We start from the raw sequence: 21,509 nt of genomic DNA, 5'->3' as shown, positions 1-21,509 counted from the left end.
TCTCAAACAGTATGTTCTGTTTCAATGCAGGTTAAGTGGAATTGTGCAGTTGTGTTTAGTAGCCTGTATTCTGATAATGTTCTCTTTGCTTCCTGTCATTTAGCAGTAGTCCGATGGTGATCCTGCATCATTTTAGAAATTGTGATGTTTTGCTATTGTCTATATTATATGCCGATTAACAGAACAGAAATCCATTGGAATTGGGCTGTAAACTCATTTTGATGGTTTCAGTGCTATTAAAGATCCTTCCCACCTGAACGTTTCAACAGGAAGCCATCTTTTCTTGTCAACTCTTACCAGACTGTTTAAGAGATGCTGCAATGCTTAAATAGCCCAGGGGGGTAGGACAAATCAAAGATTAAGTCCAGGAGGAGTATGCCTAAGGCATTGTTCTTCTTTGGCTTCCAATGTATCTACAGTAAGTCACACACACACACGTAGACCAGCATCCCCCCCCCCCCGATATCATCTAATTCAGCAAGCCCAAGAGGATTTTGGATAGGGTTTCTCTAACAGATGCCCTTCAAGTGTCATGACAAACTGATTTGGAAATTGAGGGAAGGAAGGAAATTGAGTGAGTTTAAAGCAGCTCTTTGGAATGCAGCTATGGTGTAATCCATTCACAGTGGAAAGGACCTCATCCATCAGGCAGGTTTAAAGGATTTTAAGCAAATGGAAACAGCCACTGGAGGAGTAAAGTTAGAAGAAGGAGAAGAAGAGTTGGTTCTTATATGTCACTTTTCTCTACCTTAAGAAGTCTCAAAGCGGCTTACATTCGCCTTCCCTTTCCTCTCCCCACAACATACAACCCTGTGAGGTGGATGAGGCTGAGGGAGCCCTGATATCTCTGCTCAGTCAGAACAGCTTTATCAGTGCCATGGCGAGCCCAAGGTCACCCAGCATGCGGAGGAGGAGCGGGGAATCAAACTGGCTCGCCAGATTAGAAGTCCGCACTCCTAACCGCTACACCAAACTGGCTCTTTAAGTTACAGTACTTAAAGACAATTCCAAATTCTAAGAAAGATATTTAAGTTCATAAAGGAGATAGGTAGTATTAAGCACAGCAAAGTGGAAGAAAAACAGGGCAGAGATACTAATACACATTTGTGTTTTTCAACAGGTTGGTACAATAGACTTTTTATAAATTTTGGCCTAAGGAGACATATTTTCTTTTTTGTTCTGCAATCCTATTTCCCATCGATGCTCATGGTGATGCTGTCGTGGGTTTCATTTTGGATTGACCGAAGAGCTGTTCCCGCTAGAGTATCACTGGGTAAGTTCTCGCTGTAAAATGTCTTGGAGAATGTTGAGAAGGGAGAGAATTGACTGGCTTCACTGGCCTTGCTGCGAGCTTGAAGAAGTTGTGCGTCAATAAGAATGAGAGAAATGGCACTATCTTTTTCTTTCTATGCATGTTGACATTTAATTATTAAAAAGAGGAATGTAATTCCTCATTGCATATTCTTGTTATACTGCAAAGTTTCTTGCTAATCTCAAATGGTTGTAAGAACATCAAACGTTTCTGCAAATAGTCATGTTTGTGTATTTAAAAGAATTAAAAAAGCATCAGATGCAAATTTCTTTTATTAGGACTAATTTAAAAAACATGCTCTATTGAGCAAGTTGTTGAGTTCTTTCAAATGGTTCTTCAAGTTACGCATTCAGTAAAATCAAGATCAAAAACAGGTAGAGTGGTAGACAGGAATGATGGCAGAAAGAATAAATGTATGAGGAGCTGGAAGGAAAACTGAGTGGTCTGCAGTTTGTTTTTAACAGTATTTAGGTGGGTGTATAAAAGTATTACACAGATTTAATAAGGTCTAGACTGTGCTAGGTAAGAGCCTCTTGTGGCGCAGAGTGGTAAGGCAGCAGATATGCAGTCTGAAAGCTCTGCCCATGAGGCTGGGAGTTCAATCCCAGCAGCTGGCTCAAGGTTGACTCAGCCTTCCATCCTTCCGAGGTCAGTAAAATGAGTACCCAGCTTGCTGGAGGGTAAACGGTAATGACTGGGGAAGGCACTGGTAAACCACCCCGTATTGAGTCTGCCGTGAAAACGCTGGAGGGCATCACCCCAAGGGTCAGACATGACTCGGTGCTTGCACAGGGGATACCTTTACCTTTACCTTTAGACTGTGCTAGATGCAAAACAGAAATCAGGTCCACTGGGTTACAAAAGCAAGTAGACTGTCTTCCATTTTGAAAATAAAAATATCAGCCATAATTCTTATCTACCTCCACCTGTATTATTGTTTGTGCCTTTCTTGTGAAATCATCTTTCCTGAAGGAACAGGTTGCACCAGTTTTGCATGGGAGAACTGGCTGATCTAGCTAACACACTTTACATTTACTGGCATAATCAACAGCAAAACTTAAAAGGATAAGAATGGCTGAAAATAGATCTTAGAGAGCATGCGCACAACATATGTGACCTGAACGAAGCATGCTTACATGCAATAATATATACTGTAAGATCGTAAGATATCTGTTCCACTTAATCTTTCTGTTAAGGCCTTGGAGGAGCAGTGTGTCTCATGGCTTAAGTGCTCAGCACTTCCACTTCAGGCGGCTGTCCTACCCCTGAGTGCCTCCTCCTCCAACCGGCTTGCCTGCCTGTCCAGCGGCCAGCCAATTGCCTTCTGTCTCCCACCCCTGACCACCCCCTCCTCTTTCCACTTCCCTCTGAGGCTTGGAGGCTGCAGATCCCTGTCGTGTGAGAGCTGTCCCTTCCAGTGAGTTCCCTGACAGCTGCCTGCAGCCTTTCCAGATCCTGGGAGTAGGGAAAGGCCGTTCTCAGAGTTATTCCCCTCCATCCCCCTAATCAAGCACCTGTTGTATTCCTGAATGCAACAGGCATGGCCCCTAGTATTGCAATAATATATATTGTACCTGTGAGCCTCTGGATCTTGAAGGGGAGGTGGCGGTTAATAGCTGGGACTGACCAAGACTGGGCCTGCACACACTCAAGCCTTAAAACCCTCTTCAGTTATGAAAGCTGCACAAGAAAAGATGCTCTCTTCAAACTTTATAGGGAAGAGCACTGATTTTTCCCACCTCAGAGATGCATTTGCACTTTTGTTTCATTACAGGCCACTCATCTGATCAACACTCACATTTCAGATCTATTTACCTGCTTAATATCCAACACTCTAGGACAGCAGTCCGCAAGCTTTCGGCTGCTGCGGACCGCTGCGGCGGAGTGGGGGGAGAGGGCAGCCCCAGCACAAATGCGCATGTGTGGACTGCTGCACACGCGTGTTTGCGCCACCGCCATGCCGGCGGCCACGGCTCCCCCTCCCGGCCCCTCTGGGCCGCCAGCAAATCGGCTGCTAAAGTGGCCGATTAGCTTGCGGCTCAGCAAGCTTCTCTTCCCTCCCCTCCTGAAACAAGAAGCTTGCCAGGCCGCGAGCTAATCGGCTGCTTTGGCGGCCGATTTGCTCGCGGCCTGGCGAGCTTCTCACTTCGGGGGGGAGGGAAGAAGGAGCCGCTGCCCGGCGCCAAGGCCTTCGTGGCCCGGAACCGGGCTGCAGCCCGCGGGTTGGGGACCACTGCTCTAGGAACATTAACACAGCCTGTTGGAAGCAGAATGGCCCATTATGCACGGCCACCGAAACGGCGATTTCGGGTCACATGGAAAACGCAGAGGGGGAAGAAGCGAAGCAAACCGCTTATGCACAGGAAGGGACGCAATGGCGGCAAAACCCAGAGTAACTGATTATGCACACGGTGACCCCGGCACCGCTTCTGGTTGTGCCCCGGTCACCCGGAAGCTGTGCGTTCTTCTGCGTTTCGCTAACGCGGCTTTTTTGGCGGCATGCACCGAATCTTCAGCTGGTTGCAGCCGGCACCGTACGTTATCGGTGATTTTAGTCGCCACCATTCCACCCCGAATGTGCGCTATTCCCCCCATGCATAATGGGCCAATGTCAAGACTGGATGTGGAAAAACTGTAGCAAACAACCAGCCTGTCTGGAAACACAACTGAAGGACATTAGGGGACATGGTGTTTTTTAAAATCGTTATTTTTATTATAGCTTTTCACAAAAACAAACAAAATTTTTAAAAAGGAAAGAAAAAGGGACTCACCCCGAGCCAGAGCCTTTTCAGTCCTGGCCCCAACCTGGTGGAGTGAGCTCTCAGGAGAGCTGAGGGCCCTGATGGAAGGGCCCTATCAGAGTTCTGCCCCATCAGAGTTCTGCAGGGCCTGCAAAATTGAGCTCTTCTGCCAGGTCTTTGGTGGAGGTCAGAGCCAGGAAAAACGGGGCCCTTCCTCAAGCCACGCAGCAACACCAGGCCATGTGGGTGGACAGCTGCTCGGATTGGGGGGGGGGGGGGAGCTCAGATTTTGTGTGTTTTGTTTTATGGGGTGGGGTTTTTTCTGTGGTTTTATGGGATTTTTATATATTGTAACCTGCCACGAGTCTCCAGATAGTGGTGGGCTAAAAACAAATAGACAGACAGAATTAAATGACAGACAGAACAACTTAAATCTCTTACATTATACTTCCCATCCCACTAGATTATAAACCATAAACTGTATATCTAATTCTGATTATGCCATAAATATATTTAGCTTGACGTTTAATCAAAAAAGTCTACTTTTATAGATATGGCAAGTTTTCAAAAGATTTAGGGGCAACAAAAAACCAAAACAAACTTATTTATGCAGAGGTCACCAATCACTTTTGACCATGCTCCAATATGTGCTCCTATTTTCTGGAAGGCCTTTGACTGATATGGCAACAGAGTGGCTATAGCTGAATAGGATTCAAGGGGTGTGTGAGGGGGGGAGACAATTATACAAAAATCACAGATGAAACAGCACAGAGGTAAACATCATGCGTGACAGAAGGGAAGAAGGCAGCAGCCTAAGATAGGGAAGAAAGGTATAGTCAGCTGGGAATATATTGGAGATGGCACTCAATCAATCAGCTCCACATGTTATAGCTCTATTTACATGCATGTTCCTATAATTTGTTAGGCATGTCATGTGATAGTCATACTCAATATTGTTTTTTTTTTTTATTCTTCCTTAAGGTAGCAAATGATGACAGTTTTACTTAGGAATAAAAGTATGGAGAATGTCCTTTAAGCAGTAGGTAGAATTGACAGACAAGGATTCCTTTGGGGCAGCCAGTAAATAAGACATATGTTTTCTTTAATTATTCATTATCAGTACCTAGAAATCATCCAGCTTCTCTTCTTTCTGCCCCCCCCCCCAAGAATCGATATGGCTTAAGTACCAAAGCTTTGGCTTTAATGGACATTTGTGTCCTATCCTGTGAGCCACTGTGTCAACATAGCTGCTTACAGAATTAGGCCATGTTTAACTGCTGAAGATTTTGAAATGAATGGTTGATTTCCCATTACTCATATTTATTAAGACAGCAATATTCCCAGCAGCTGACTGTGTGGTGTCTTGTTGCTTACTTAAGGGATGCCTTTGAGAGCCATAGGTTTAAAAGCATGTGAAGGTTGTTAACATATCAATTAAGAATTATTGTCTGTATCCTACCACACTACTATGTGAAGCCTGAAGCTTCCTTCCAGACTAATCAACCTTCCTCCAAAGGGCTCTTCCTGCAATGGAACTTCCTGCAGGCATGAGTTTAACCTGGGAAACATCTTTTTAAAAATATATCTGCTCAGTTTCAAGAGATACCATAAAGTTGCCCACCATTAAATGACAAAACTGTGGTCCATCTGCAGTGTGGCTCTGGACAGGGGTGGCTGGGTGTGTCAGCCCATTTCCTTTCTTTGCCTTTTTCTCTTTTGGCCCCTGCTTCCTCCATCTTTATCCCTTGGATATGCCATCTTGCCTGTACCCAACTGTTTCTCTTATCCATTAATATCCCTTATCCATTAATAGTGCTGTTCTGCTATACACCATCTTGCTGCAATGTTTTCAAGATCCCTACCAAATAGTAGGAGGGGATATGGAAATATGGCCTGGAGAAGGAGGAGTCCTTGCACAAGAGGAAGGGTTTTGTTTCTTGTTGGCCCAAGATATTGGAAAATATGGCCTTGCATTATTCTTTTACTTTCAGAAAGTACATAACTTCCAATGCCAACAAAGCTATTCTGATTTCCAAAGTACAAGTCTTTATTATAGGGAAAAAAACATAACAAAAATATGTCATCTGTAGTTTACACATAAATTTCTGATTGTTAAAAAACCCCAATCCTCCTATCAAGTGGATGTAGAATTGGGGGAGAAGGTTGTGTGTAGGTGGGGAATACCACATAAGATTAGATACATTGTTTACTGCAGTAGCACGTTACTGCAAGTCCTTTGCCTGATTTAAATCAGCAAGCCAGCCTAGGGCATGCTGTGTCTCAGCACTGCCAGCTTCTCCCCGAGATGCAGCTGCTATAGCCAAGGCATAAAATGTGGATAGAAAAGAGGCACGAGGGTGTATGTTTGAGGTAATTCCCAGAAGGTTTTATTTTTTACCACCTTGATAGTTTTTATCACCATGAACCCAGTATGTTAACAAAACTCTTTGTACTTTAAGTAGGATTATAAAATGCAGGAGTAAAATAGCTAATAAAATCCATTCAGTAGAGCTGTTATGAGTTTAATGTGTATGGGGTTTTCCAAATAACCATCGCATTTCATTTTTTGTGTGTGTTGTAGTTTTCGATGTTCACACTACTAACACAATAAGTTCACACTGCCATGTTTGCTTTGGTCTTTCCCCATCAGTCTTCCATCTGTTTGGATGCACATTGTAAGACCCTGTTTCTCCCATTTTGTGCATGCACTGAAGCAGCAGCCTCAAGGAGGCCGGATGGACTCTGTGTCCTTCAACTGCAAGAAGCTCTGAATTCTGCCTTCCCTTTCCCCTTGTGCATTTAGAGAATTTCTGTCCCCCTTCTCTGGCCTGTTTGTATTTATGAAAGTATGCTGTGTTGAAAGGCCTTCTGTCCTTCTAGCTCCAAGTCACGCATACATGATGGAAATGACTTTGCAGAGTTTTCGGTTAGTGAAGTCTGAGGATCTGACAAATTATTATCAGGGATTCCTATGGGAATAAACTGAGCCACATAACTAGGTATGCCTTTTAATCTGACCTTATGCCTCCAAACCATGTGTACTAGATACACTCCCTCAGATTTACCAGATCTTGCTGAGAAAGATTAAAGAGTATGGTTAATACTAAAATGCATTTGAAAATGGCACCCAGGGATGTGCTAGAATTTGATGTTGAATTTGAGTGAAAGAATAGTGGTGATGATGTTTGGTTCTTGCTGCTGGGCCTCCCAATGAGATTGACCATTTGTATCAGGATGGGTAAATCTAATTTTTAAATAAATGGGGCAGAAATGAGGAAAAACTGGGACAGTACTGGGATCTTACCATGTAATCTGGACACAAGAATCTCCTCCCCCATGACACTGGGGAATGAAAATAGAACATTAAGGCAGTCTGCAAAATGCCTAAGTAATGTAAATGGTTTCATCTGAAGGGGCTGGAACCTGATATGGAACAAAAGCATAACAGTGGTCATTAATAACTTTGGCTGTTTCCTTAATGGCACAGTCATAAGGAAATAGCTCTGTCTGAGCACCCATCAGAACAAGAGAATGACCATTCACAACTGAAAGGTAGGGCAGACAGATCTGTGTGTTTGTGTGTGAGTGAGTGAGTGAGTGAGAGAGAGAGAGAGAGAGAGAGAGAGAGAGAGAGAGAGAGAGATATGAAAAAGCAGCTTTGAGTTTCTACAAAGAAACAGACAGGAACGGCTGTGAATTGGCTGAAGTACATTGGGCTACAATTTAGCTTTTATTCTGATAAAAAATCAACTCCAGAGAGTCAACAATAAAAACGAGAACACATGCAGAGTGACTAGCACAAAATAATGAATGCAGATTAAGTGGGGGAACAGAGAAAATAATTCCATCATCTGGCAAACTGGAAAAGTTATTGAAATTCTGTTACTGGAATAGAGAGTCTTCGTGGATATGTAGATCTGCTGCTCTACAGGTATGCTTCTTTGCCTCCACCTGTAATCTTCTTGTATATCATATATCTAATTACAAACAAAGCTACAGAATATGGATCCCCCTGTTTGCAGAACAATCTTGAATGTATCCACTATCTGGGCCTACTGTACAGCTAAACCAACCTTTTCCTGTTGAGGGGGAATGCTGAAGACAGAGGGGGGAGCTAAAGAAGAGTAGGAAGCAGGAAAAGGGGAGAGCCTATCGGGGATGGAAGGGAAAATAAGATGCTTCCTGCAAGTCCTTGCAGGTCCTCCTGCTCATTTTCAAATAAACACAATATTATAAAAACACAGTAAGCTTCTAGCTCTCTCTCTCTCCCCACAAGGGAGAAGCTGATATTTGTGTGGAACTTCTCGCTGCTCAGTGGGGAGCATAAAACAATATTTCGTCCTGTAAAGCTGGCTATTAACCAAATGGAAATTTGGATAGGTTTATAGGAGTTCTAGGGACCAAGCCCATTGTACTTGTAAATACAATAGGTGCTAGGTGTGCTTTTGGGGCCAGGGGGAAGGCTTCCTCCCCTCCCCCCGGGCCCAGAAGCACACCCGCGGCCTCCTCAAAGGCTGGATTCTGAGGCATTGTACGATTTTGAAGTCCCACCTCCAAAACTCGAGGAATATTTAGCCAACCTCCAGGTGGGGCCTGGAGAGCTCCTGGAATTACAGCTCATCTTCATAGTATAAAGATCAGCCCCCCAGGCAGAAAGGGCTACTTTGGACAGGGTTGTGGTAGAGAAGAAAAATTTAAGGCCTCCCACACAGGCTGTTGTTGAATTGAAAGACTTGCCCAGGGTTGTTGTGCAGATGAAACAGGAGACAAAAGAACCTCGGCAACAGCATCCAGTTTCGTCTGCAGAATAATGCTGTGCAGTAGGCCTCAAATCTGCAGAGAGTTGCAAAGAAGAAAGACATATGGCTTGGCTGTGTCTAACCCCTGACCAGAGCAGTATTTTAAGTGAAAAGGGGATATTCTGTGGCCTCCCTGTCAGCCGTTTGGCAGAAATAATTCCCCCCCCCTCAAAAGGAATGCCCAGCCCCACGCCTTGAGGCTCCCCTGCATTGCTCTTGGAAATGCCTCAGTCAGGGCCTGTCAGAGGCTCCTTCACAGTAGGCCTGAAGAGAGGGGGAGGGAGAGCACTCACCAGCCTCCTCCCAGCTCTGTCAGGGTTCTGAGGCAATTTACAGTTGGACATGACATTTAGGATAGCCTTGGGGTGAAAAGGGCTGGCGCATCCTGTCCAAGCCTCTGTTCTCATCCCCTTTGACAGCCCTACTGACCTCCTCTCCCTGCGGTCATCAGGAGCAGACTGGCAGCAATGTCTCCAGATTGCCCCTGTCCTGGTGAGGGCCCAATCGGAAGGTGCTTTGCCCCTCACCCGACTGGCTGGAATTCTTGTCAGTCCGGGGCCAAGGGGCCAATCGTTGGCCCCTGTTTCTATTGTGGACTCAGCCCACCCCCCTTAGCCTTCCTGTTTTATTTATACCACTCCCTGAGTGGCTTACAGATCAGAGGTAGATGTATGAATTAGTTTTAATGTATTTTTAAATTTTAAACTTTGTATGGTTTTTTAATCTTACTGATGTGAGCTGCCCTGAGGCCATCTGGAAAAGGGTAGCATATAAATCAAAGTATGTATAAATAAATAAATATAAACTTCTATAATTGTCAAGTCAATCATTTATTATACAGTTCTAGACCATAAGAAAGTACCATCCAATCTAATGTAAAACACAGTACAGTATGTCAGAAAAGCACTTACATAAAATAACTACATCCCCATAAATACTTGCAGATATACTTTGCTATACAGCTAACTATTTCTTTTGCCGTTTTATTATGAAACTACTGTACTTAGCCACTTTGAATGTAAACTCTTCATTCTTCTAAAAATCTGCAAAGATAAAAACTTTTTTCTGGGGCTTTCTGCATAAATGGGTTCTATGGATTAATATAATTTACAAATTCTAGTGGGGTAGCGTGTTAATTTGTTGCAGCAAAGTCTTCTAGCACCTTAAAGATTAACATGTTTATTATTGAAGCATAAACTGGTATTGGCTGCAGACCACTTTAAGATATGTCAGAGTTCACTTCATGAATTTGAAGTGTTCTTTAGCACATAAAATCTATTAATCTTTCAGATGCCACAAGATTTTTTCCTGTTTTAACTAATCTCTTTGTTTTCTGTGTCCCAAACTGGCACAACATTGTGCAGTATACTTGCTTAAATATAGGTGTAGATCTTATTGTTTTGTTTTTAAAATACGTATCAAATGCAAACATACCTGTTTAAAACGTTAAGACAAACTTTATCCCTAATAAAAGTTAACTCTGAAGCTGAACCATTACATTGCAGCTTTGCTTCTTCTACCCAATGTTTTGCACATTTTGCGTAACAATTAAGTATGGAGACCTTCGTAATAGTCTCAGGTAGATTGCTCCACAATGTAGGAACTACCACAGAACCCAAGCTGCCCTAGTGAACATAATAGCAATTGAAAATAGGGAAAATAGGGAACATAATAGCAATGGAAAATAGGGAACACTTTCCAAGGAGAAGGGGGAGCAAGACATCTAACTTCCTTAAGTTAATTCCCAGTGTTTTCAGGGAAACAGTGCTGACCATTTATCCATTTAAACTTGCATTGCCACTAAACCAGGGCGTTTCCGCACCCATTAAATATAGCATCATGCCAGTCGATTGCAAGCTGAATATTCTGGCCCCTGCACATGATGTAGCCTTTGTTCTACCTTCGCACCCACCTCCCTTATTCCTGGGGATGGGAATTTCTTTTTTTAATGGCGACGTGCCTGGAGCAATGAATAAGCGGCCATGCATGTAGGTGATGCCAGAAATTTTTTTTAACAAAGGGTGCCTCTTGAAAGTTTTCTCCCCCCACCCCAAAAAAATCAGGAAGTATATTAATTTTTTAATTTATCAAGGGACTCATGATCCCATAAGAGGTGACGTCCAGAAAACATTATACATCTATGATTCTATGCATAGGCATTGCATCGGAGAAGTATGAATAAAAAAAATTGATTGGGCATCATGGGACCTTTAAACTGTTGGAGAAAGGGAATTGGTTGCCTGAACTGATTGACACGTTTAAGTGCAATGCATATAAGGCACGTTGCTCTCTTCCGCCTCTTCCAGCAGCAGATGAGGAAGGTAAGACATGCAAAAAGAAGGCAGACAAAGGCGAGACAACAAAAAGGTGAGGAGGGCCTGGGAGGCATGATATAATTTGGTGCTTCGCCATTCCACAGGCATGATGCTATTTTTACTAATGTTTGGAAATTCCCCTAATGTTGGTAGGAAAACAGCAACATAACTGATCTACAGTGCTCAATTATTCCCTATATTTTCTGACTAAGGTGGAAAAGAAGGCAGACCATCAGACGACAAAGAGTTGGTTTTTATAACCTGCTTTTCTCTACCAGGAGCCCCAAAGCGGCTTACAATCACCTAGAATCATAGAATCATAGAATCGAATCATAGAGTTGGAAGGGGCCATACAGGCCATCTAGTCCAACCCCCTGCTCAACGCAGGTTTAGCCCTAGCATCCTAAAGCATCCAAGAAAAGTGTGTAGCCAACCTTTGCTTGAAGACTTCCAGTGAGGGGGAGCTCACCACCTCCTTAGGCAGCCTATTCCACTGCTGAACTACTCTGACTGTGAAAAACTTTTTCCTGATATCTAGCCTATATCGTTGTACTTGAAGTTTAAACCCATTACTGCGTGTCCTCTCCTCTGCAGCCAGCAGAAACAGCATCCTGCCCTCCTCCAAGTGACAACCTTTCAAATACTTAAAGAGGGCTATCATGTCCCCTCTCAACCTCCTTTTCTCCAGGCTGAACATTCCCAAGTCCCTCAACCTATCTTCATAGGGCTTGGTCCCTTGGCCCCAGATCATCTTCGTCGCTCTCCTCTGTACCCTTTCAATTTTATCTACGTCCTTCTTGAAGTGAGGCCTCCAGAACTGCACACAGTACTCCAGGTGTGGTCTGACCAGTGCCGTATACAATGGGACTATGACGTCTTGTGATTTTGATGTGATGCCTCTGTTGATACAGCCCAAAATGGCATTTGCCTTTTTTACCGCTGCATCACACTGCCTGCTCATGTTTAGTTTACAATCCACAAGTACCCCAAGGTCTCGTTCACACACAGTGCTACCTAGAAGCGTATCCCCCATCCAGTAGGCATGCTTTTCATTTTTCTGACCCAGATGCAGAACTTTACACTTATCTTTATTGAATTGCATCTTGTTCTCATTTGCCCATTTTTCCATTGTGTTCAGATCTCGTTGAACTCTGTCTCTATCTTCCGGAGTATTTGCCAGTCCTCCCAATTTGGTGTCATCTGCAAACTTGATGAGTAGTCCCTCCACCCCCTCATCTAGATCATTAATAAATATGTTAAAAAGTACCGGGCCGAGCACCGAGCCCTGAGGTACCCCGCTACTCACCTCTCTCCAGTCTGATGAAACACCACTGACAACAACTCTTTGAGTGCGGTTCTCTAACCAATTCCCTATCCACCTAACTATCTGAAAATCCAGATTGCAGTCCTTCAACTTATCCATCAGAACATCATGGGGAACCTTGTCAAAAGCTTTACTAAAATCCAAGTAAATGACATCAACCAAATTTCCCCGATCCAGCAAACCTGTTACTTGGTCAAAAAAAGAAACTAGGTTGGTCTGGCAGGACCTGTTGGAGACAAATCCATGCTGACTTCCTTGGATCACCAAATTGTCCTCCAGATGTTTGCAGATCGCTCCCTTTAATATCTGCTCCATTATCTTCCCCACAACAGAGGTCAGACTCACTGGTCTGTAGTTTCCCGGGTCATCCTTCCTCCCTTTTTTGAAGATCGGAATAACGTTTGCTCTTTTCCAGTCCTCCGGGACATCTCCAGTCCTTAAAGAGGTTCCGAAGATGATGGACAAGGGCTGTGCAAGTTCTCTGGAAAGTTCTTTGAGTACTCTCGGGTGCATTTCATCTGGACCAGGGGATTTGAACTCATCCAGTGCAGCTAAATGCCTCTCGACAACCTCTCTATCCATGTTAACCTGCCACCCAGACACTATCCTTTGGCTACAGCCATCTCTAGATGTGCCTAAACACTTTAACCTGTGGGAAAAAACTGATGTAAAATAGGCACTAAGCCTTTCTGCTTTCTCTGCATCTTTCGTTAGAGTTTGTCCATCTGCACCCAACAGTGGGCCTATTGCCTCCTTGACTTTACGTTTGCTCCTCACATAACTGAAAAATCTTTTCTTGTTACAATGGGCTTCCCTGGCCAATCTTAGCTCACTCTCAGCTTTGGCCTTTCTGATGATTGATCTACAGTGCCTAGTAACCTGTAGGTACTCTTCTTTAGAGCTCTGTCCTTCCTTCCATTTCCTGAACATTTTCCTTTTCTTTCTTAGTTCCTCTTGAAGTTCTCTGTTCATCCAAATAGGCTTCTTAGAGCTCCTGCAGTGTTTTCGTATTTCTGGAATAGTCATTGATTGAGCATGCAATAGCTCTTGTTTGAGTAGCGCCCACCCTTCACATGCTCCCTTCCCTTCCAGCATTCTCGTCCATGGTATGACACTCATCATGTCTCTGAGTTTATTAAAGTTTGCCCTACGAAAATCCAACATCCGCGTCTGGCTACAAGCTTCCTTGGCTCCCCATCTCAAAAGGAATTCTATGAGGACATGGTCACTTCCCCCTAGGGTCCCCACCTCCTTCACCTCATCCACCAACTCTTGCCTGTTGGTCAGTATTAAGTCCAGTATGGCTGAACCTCTTGTGGGTTCATCTACCATTTGATAAATGAAATTGTCAGCCAGGCAGGTCAGAAACTTGCATGACTGAGGACGCTTCGCAGAGTTAGTTTCCCAGCACACATCTGGGAAATTGAAGTCACCCATGATGACAAGGTCCTGCCGTTTGGATATTTTCTCAAGCTGCTCACAAAGTGCAGCATCCACATCCTCTCGTTGGTCAGGCGGTCGGTAGCAGACACCAACCACCACACTGTTTGTTTTCCCCTCGCTTATTTTCACCTTCTCTTCCTCTCCCCACAACAGGCACCCTGTGAGGTGGATGGGGCTAAGAAAGCCTTGATGTTACTGCTCTGTGAGAGTAGCACTATTAGGCTTGTGATGAGCCCAAGGACACCCAGTTAGCTGCATGTGGGGGAGTGGGGAATCCAACCTGGCTCACCAGGTTAGAAGCCGCCAGTCCTAACCACTACATCAAGCTGGCTGTTTGTAAAGGGTTTGTATTTTTGTGTGTAACTCTAGCAAAATGCAAGAGATAACTCGTATTGTCCTTTGATTCCTAGGTATAACCACTGTGCTGACAATGTCAACTATCATCACAGGAGTAAGTGCCTCAATGCCTCAGGTGTCTTACATAAAAGCCGTGGATATATACTTATGGATCAGTTTCGTCTTTGTCTTCCTGTCTGTCATTGAATATGCTGCTGTAAATTATCTCACCACAGTGGAAGAACGAAAGCAGCTGAAAAAGAAAGGGAAGGTATAAATCTGCATGTGTTTCAATCACAGAAAACGCTATGTAAATTGGCTTGCATAAAATCTCTAGTTGTAACTTCAGACGGGCCCTTCTGTTCACACAAGGCTGGCATTTGGCAGGGAGTGTAGTTTCTACTGATTCCCTTTTCACTTCGGCCTTCTGTGTTGCATTCTATGCTGTTCTCAAGGAGTGTTTGACTTTTAATACTTTTATAGCAGTGTGAACAGGTTTGGGATGGGCACAAACCGACAGATGAACCAAAGTTAGTTATGAATTTTGGCTGGTTTGGAGTTTGTTAGCCGAAGTTTGTGAACTGAGGAACCACAATTAACTCTGAAATTTGAGTCTGTTTGTGATTCTTCGAGACCTTTTGTGAAGGGTAGAATGCAGGGATTTACCCCTGCGTTCTGCTCTTAAAGATAAACAGTTGAGAGGCTGGGAGCTCCCTGCCAGTCAGCTGTTTAGTTTAAATGGCTTGGAACCATTTAACCAACAGTCAGGGAGTACTTTCCCTGCTGTCTCAGCTATGGTCTCCCTCATGCAGCTTGGTTTAAAGGGGTTGCAGGAAGAAGCATGAGACAGCAACCAGGGAGAGCTCTCCTCACTGGCCTAGCTGTGGGCTATCAGATACAGAGTTCTTCTTTCCAGATCAGTGGTTTGGGGCCAGAAGAAAGATGGGAGTTCTTTCTAGGGTGATTCCTGCCCCCTTTTTGATGGCTGTGGTGAGCTATGCCAGAGAAAGGGTGAAGGGAGATCCTTTCTAGGGCAATCTCTGCCAGGGCACCTGGCTAGGACAAATAGGGCCTAGTCTGTACACAATAGATAATGCACTTTCAATGCACTTTAGAAGTAGATTTTCCTGTTCCGCACAGGAAAATCCAGCTGCCAAAGCACATTGAAAGTGCATTATCCTATGTGTGCAGAATGGGCCTAGGAAACCAAACTGCCAGGAGTGCTTTGGGTGGGGCTCATTTGGCTCAATTTGAGGGTGGCCCTGAACTCCAAAATGAACTGAACCACCATTTTTAGGTTTGTGCCCATCCCTAGGCTGCAATATGAATATATAGGCAGGGAAAGAGACATTCTGTGAGCAAGCTGTTCACAATTATTTGAATCCAACTAATAGTGTGCAATAGCTTTCCTTTGTAGGGTCTGTGCTGTGACTGTGTTGACTATTAGGTAGACATGAGGCAACTGAATGCTGATGGAACTTGGAATTGTTTAACGGCCATCACACCTAGTTCTTTGGAGTCTTGAGCTTTGACTTCAGTCTCTGTTCACACTACTCTTCCACCTAGCTACTCCCAGTTAGGGCCCCTTTTGATCTTCTTGCCTCTTTGGTTTTCATGAATCCAGGCCCCAATAATCCATTCTGCCTTATCTGCCCACCCTGGAAAAAGAACCCTTCCCTTCCCATTGATACTTACCTACATCACTTTAAAACCGAACAATGTACTTTCAATCCACTTTGCAACAAAATCAACTTGAAAATTATCACTGTAGTGCATTGAAAGTGGAGTTAAAATGCATTATTCCATGTGCATGCATTTGTGCCTTACTGTTTGTTTGGACCTTTCCTATTTTCTTATATAGTATCAAGTCACCCTGGTACATAAATCTTCCAGTGTACTGTTGCAGCAAAACTGCTATCATTGGTTGCCTGTATATCATTCTTCTTAAGGACAAGGCATCATTCAATCATTTCTTTGCTTCACTGGAGATCTGCACCTTGCTGTCTGTTGATATGTTAATGAATTGGTATCCAACTTTCTCATGGGTGCTTTAGGCTGATTCTGCATCGATCAGGGAGTTGGACTAGATGGCCTGTATGGCCCCTTCCAACTCTATGATTCTATTTATCTTTTGTAAAGGGAGATGTGTACAGAACAGATTTCCTGGCGGTTTCTCTCTGGACCAGAATGCTATGGTCACATGACATCACATAAATCCTCACAGCAGCCAGACATTTTGTTTTAACAAGCCCTTTTCATTATTCATGAAAAATGCTAACAGTGGATTTTAGAACATTTCCCTACATTAGGGTGGTGTTTGTATTTCTAGTATCTATAATTAGAATGAAAAATTTAATTGGCAAGAATGTAAATTCTTTTAACTACTCATGTACTTTATATTTAACAACATTCATAAGTAAAGCATTCCATATGAAAGCATTTATGCAAAGCAAAACACTGAATGTTTACTGAGAAAAAAGATCCACATTGGTTCAATTAGAAATACTGACTAGGTAAAGGTAAAGGTATCCCCTGTGCAAGCACCGGGTCATGTCTGACCCTTCGGGTGACGCCCTCTAGCGTTTTCATGGCAGACTCAATATGGGGTGGTTTGCCAGTGCCTTCCCCAGTCATTACCGTTTTACCCCCCAGCAAGCTAGGTAGGACTGTAGCCTTAGTGTTACTCATCAAGACACCGTTGCTTGTTATCTATTTCCAACAAGAAAACACTGAAAAGAAAACCCTACATATAGTCAGATGACAGCTGAAATTGCACCAGCACCCCAAACTCCTCTTCTCCAGCCAATAATAATCCTTTTTGTTCTTAGGCTGCTGGAACATATAACATTGACGCAGTGCAAGCAATGGCATTTGATGGCTGCTATCATGACACCGACACTGATATTGACCTGACCTCCTATTCTGTCCATTCCGAAGAGAGTTCAACGCGAGGAAGAACACCCAGTATCAGCAATCTGGATGAACCTCGCATAAAGAGGAAAAGATCCTTGAAAGGGAATGTGGGCAGAATTATTCTGCAAAACAATCATGTCATTGACACATATTCCAGGATAATATTTCCTATTGTATACATCATATTCAATTTTTTTTACTGGGGCTTGTATATATGAACAAAAAGAACTGTAACTGGTATTTTTGCACATTTTGAGCACATCAGAAAATGCTTCAGCCAGCAGGTTGGGAGTGGCGGCCTGTAAATTTGATTAATAAATGTTAAAGCGTGCATGCCACAATCCATGCAGGAGATAATTCAGAGTTTGAAGAAGAGAATCTGATAACAAAGAAGCGATATTCTTCCTAACTGTGAAACTTATTAACTGAAAAGGAAGTCCCAGTGACTCTCCACATTTCTTAATAAGTGGTTTTCCAATTGTGTTGCCTTGCACAGCAGTACGATACTTCTACAGTTACTCTAGTGGCTGCAGTTACATAAGGTTTCCTGCGATGCTGCTGAATAGTTTACAATACAATTTATAACACTGCCAATGTTATCCTGTCTTCATGGATGCAGCAGCTATTCATCCCTACCCTTGCCTATGTTGTCCCACCACTTGTAAGTCAAACCTTCCATTATTTTCAAGAAGCGAATTCTGATTGCATGAAAAAGTACAAACTGACTACTTATAAAGGATACTGGCTGGGTTGGTGCACATTATACACTATTAAAGACACAGAATGTAGGCCAGATTCTGATACTCTACCTAACTCTTAAATAGGTGTTGATGTGTTGCAGTATGGATCCTAATTCTGTCAGGTGGATCAATAACTGGTTGACAAATCGTACCCAGAAGGTACTTGTTAATGGTTCAGCATCTTCTTAGAAAAGAATGGTGTACCCCAAGGATCTGTCCTGGGGCCTGTGTTATTCAACATATTTATAAATGATTTGGATAAGGGATTAGAGGGGATACTTATTAAATTTGCACATAATACTAAACTGGAAGGGGTACCAAATACAACTGAAGACAGCAACAGAATGCAGGATGATCTTGATAGGCTCGAGAAGTGGGCTAAACTGAATAAATGAAGTTCAATAGGGACAAATGTAAAGTTCTGCATTTAGGTAGGAAAAACCAAATACACCAATATAAGATGGGGGAGACTTGTCTTAGCAATAGCATGTGCGAAAAGGATCTAGGAGTCTTAGTAGACCATACATTGAACATGAGTCAGCAGTGTGACTCAGTGGCTAAAAAGGCAAATGGGATTTTGGGCTGTATCAAACGGAGTATTGTGTCCAGATCATGGGAGGTGATGGTACTGCTTTACTCTGCTCTACTCACTTGGGAGTACTGTGTTCAGTTTTGGGCACCCCAGTTGAAAAGGGATGTTGACAAACTGGAACGTATCCAGAGGAGGGCAGCAAAGATGGTGAGGGGTTTAGAGACCAAGATGTATGAGGAAAGGTTGGGGGAGGTTGGTCTGTTTAGCCTAGAGAGGAGACGACTGAGAGGGGATCTGATAACCATCTTCAGGTATTTAAAAGGGTGCCATATGGAGGATAGAGCAGAATTTTTCTCTCTTGCCCCAGAGGACAGACCAGAATGAATGGGATGAAATTAATTCAAAAGAAATTCCATCTAAACATCCGGAAGAAGCTCCTGACAGAGCGGTTTCTCAGTGGAACAGGCTTCCTCAGGAGATAGTGGGTTCTCCATCTTTGGAAAGTTTTAAACAGAGGCTAGATAGCCATCTGACAGAGAGGCTGATTCTGTGAAGGCAAAGGGGTGGCAGGTTACAGTAGATGAGCAATTGGGATGTGAGTGTCCTGCATAGTGCAGGGGATTGGGACTAGATGACCCATGAGGTCCCTTCCAACTCTATTATTCTATGAATGACTGATGAGTACTAATTTTAGATCAAGGGTCATAGCCCCTAAATATGCCCCCCCCCAAAACCTCTAGTAGCAATTATATCTGAACTATGATGCATTAAAACAATGCAAAACAGTATCAATATCATCATCACTAGAATTTGAAGCAGGACTTTATAGTATGATCCTATGTATGTGATTAGAAGTAAATGCCACTAGTGTTAGTGGCATATAGTTCTGGGTTATTGTGCAGAGAATTGCACTCAATGGTGGTGCAGCATGAAGGTGTGTCTTTGTGTAAGATATTTAAAACTTGTGTGAGATTTTTAAAATCTTGAGGATTTAAGTGTCACCATGGCAGGGTGTTGGCAGTAGAAGTAGAATGGGCTGCTTAACCCTTTTCTCTGACCTTCCACTAACCTCTTTTGTGGGGACTGGCGGAAGATTATGAAAATATATGAAAAACATATATGAAAAACATATATCCAGTTGTCCCATTTAAGTTGGGACCTTTAACTCAGGTAGCTTCCTAATTTGCTATAAAATAGGTTGACATTGAGGGCCAAACTACACTTAACACAAGGGATTAGATCTCCTAACACATTAAGGGTTCGAAGCTGTGTGTGTGTATCTTAACAGGACTGGAACTACAATGCTAAAAGCAGTACTATTTCTCCCATTTCCTGACTGAATTTCTGAGGCTGCCACTGTTCATTTAAAATCTATACCATCTCTCAACCTGCTTCCAAAGTGGTTCATAGCAAGATATTAAAAAAAAAAAAACTTCAATACAATTTAATAACATAATAAGTAGGAATTAAAACAAAATTTAAAGGCCAGCACAATTACTGGTCAGCATTAGTAAAATAGAAAGTATAATCAAAAGCCTGAAGAATTTCACATATTTCAAATTTTAAAGAGTGTCAAATGCATAGCTTCAGGAAAGTAATTCACAGATGAAAGGACTATTTCTTGGGCTGAAGAAAGTAGACTAATAGACTTTCTTGAGGGCACAAGCAATTTCAAATGGGAAAGCTGAATGGGAGAGCCAGTTTGCTGTATAGTTAAGAGTGGCGGCTACTAATCTGGTGAGCTGGGTTTCATTCTACCCAGCTGGGTGACCTTGGATTAGTCATAGCCCTGGTAGTGCTGTTCCCATAGAGAATTTCAGGGCTCTCTCAGCAGCAGTACCTACCTCACAGGGTGCCTGCTTTCGGGAGAAGAAGGGAAAGTGATTTTAGGCTGCTTTGAGACTCCTTTTGGGGTATAAAAACGAATTCTTCTTCCAATGCCAGGGATCTGATCTAATGTCTCCTACATCCCAGGGTCCTTTAACATGCTTTAACTGCACGTTACATTGTTTTAATACTTTTTTTTTTACAGTTTACAATAGGCAGGGAAGGGTGGTATAAAAATGAATTTTATAAGTAAAACAAACATACCACGAATGTTGCCATAATTAGAAAGGTTATAAGGAAGCTGTTGTCACACGTTGCTAAGCAGGAAAGGGAAAAGCAATGGAACAATAGTAGTATTGATGTTCCTCACAATAGCTTTGAATAGATGTGAAGTGTTACAGAAGCCCTTTTGCATGAATGAGTAATCCTGCTGCTGTGTTGATTTCAATACTTCTTTGGGCACCATGTTTGAATTGTGTATGTGCTTGCTTCAGGGAAATACCAAGAATCCTTCTTGGGTATTAAACATGTGTCAACAAATATGATATAGTTGTCTGTTTACTCAAATTAATTCAGGCTGCATCCGCATGGAGCTTTTGCTCCAGTTTTGTATCTAAATTAAGAGTGTGTGCAGGTTGCTGGACATCATTCCCTAATCATCCATTTTTTCCTTCACTTTGCTACAATTGTTCCCATGTTTCATGCTCTTTTGGGGCAAACGTATCAGTTGCACTGCACAAAAAGGTGTCTTTTTTTCAGGTCCTACTCCTCTCACCACCATCTTCCCTGCCCAAGTCCTCTGTAATTACGACTCTCTATCACTAGAGCGCTTTTAGAATGGAAGCTGACATATAATTACTGCACATATATATTAATTACCAACTTTAAAAGAGCTTTCTGGGGTTTTTGGGGGGGGATTGGTGACTGCAGAGGGTAGAGATTGGCAGTGGCCAAAGCAGGAAATACTATCCAATGACAGCGGCTGCCGAAGGAACACAGGAAATCACCAGGACAGGGATACAGTCTGACTTCCTCACTTCTTGGCTGCAATCACTATATTACAAATGCTGAGGAAACCCATGGACTTTATTAGAACTGCTCCGGAGTACTGTACCTTACAATATCAAATATGAAATTTATTTCATATAAAAATGGAGATACTTGTAATGTGGCATATTTTATTTACTCACTAGTGAGCTAAAAATAAAAGGCACCTTCTAATATGTG

At 42.9% G+C, this 21,509-nt stretch overlaps 1 protein-coding gene across 3 annotated transcripts in view; it reads left to right on the top strand.

The window, feature by feature from the left end:
- Positions 1–21,447, top strand: part of GABRR3 (gamma-aminobutyric acid type A receptor subunit rho3) — a 54,399-nt gene extending 32,952 nt beyond the window's left edge. For all 3 annotated transcript variants that reach the window (XM_077342241.1, XM_077342240.1, XM_077342238.1), the window contains 3 exons: positions 1,121–1,273; positions 14,345–14,541; positions 17,099–21,447. In XM_077342241.1, coding sequence (XP_077198356.1) covers positions 1,121–1,273; positions 14,345–14,541; positions 17,099–17,401 — 653 coding nt within the window. In that variant the 3' untranslated portion in view covers positions 17,402–21,447. The remainder of the gene's footprint in view (positions 1–1,120; positions 1,274–14,344; positions 14,542–17,098) is intronic.
- Positions 21,448–21,509: the final 62 nt, after the last annotated feature.

Source organism: Paroedura picta, chromosome 6 (genome assembly GCF_049243985.1).
Source record: "Paroedura picta isolate Pp20150507F chromosome 6, Ppicta_v3.0, whole genome shotgun sequence".
Lineage (NCBI taxonomy): Eukaryota > Metazoa > Chordata > Lepidosauria > Squamata > Gekkonidae > Paroedura > Paroedura picta.
Note: the sequence above shows the minus strand (reverse complement) of the source record. Positions and strands in the feature narration are given on the sequence as shown.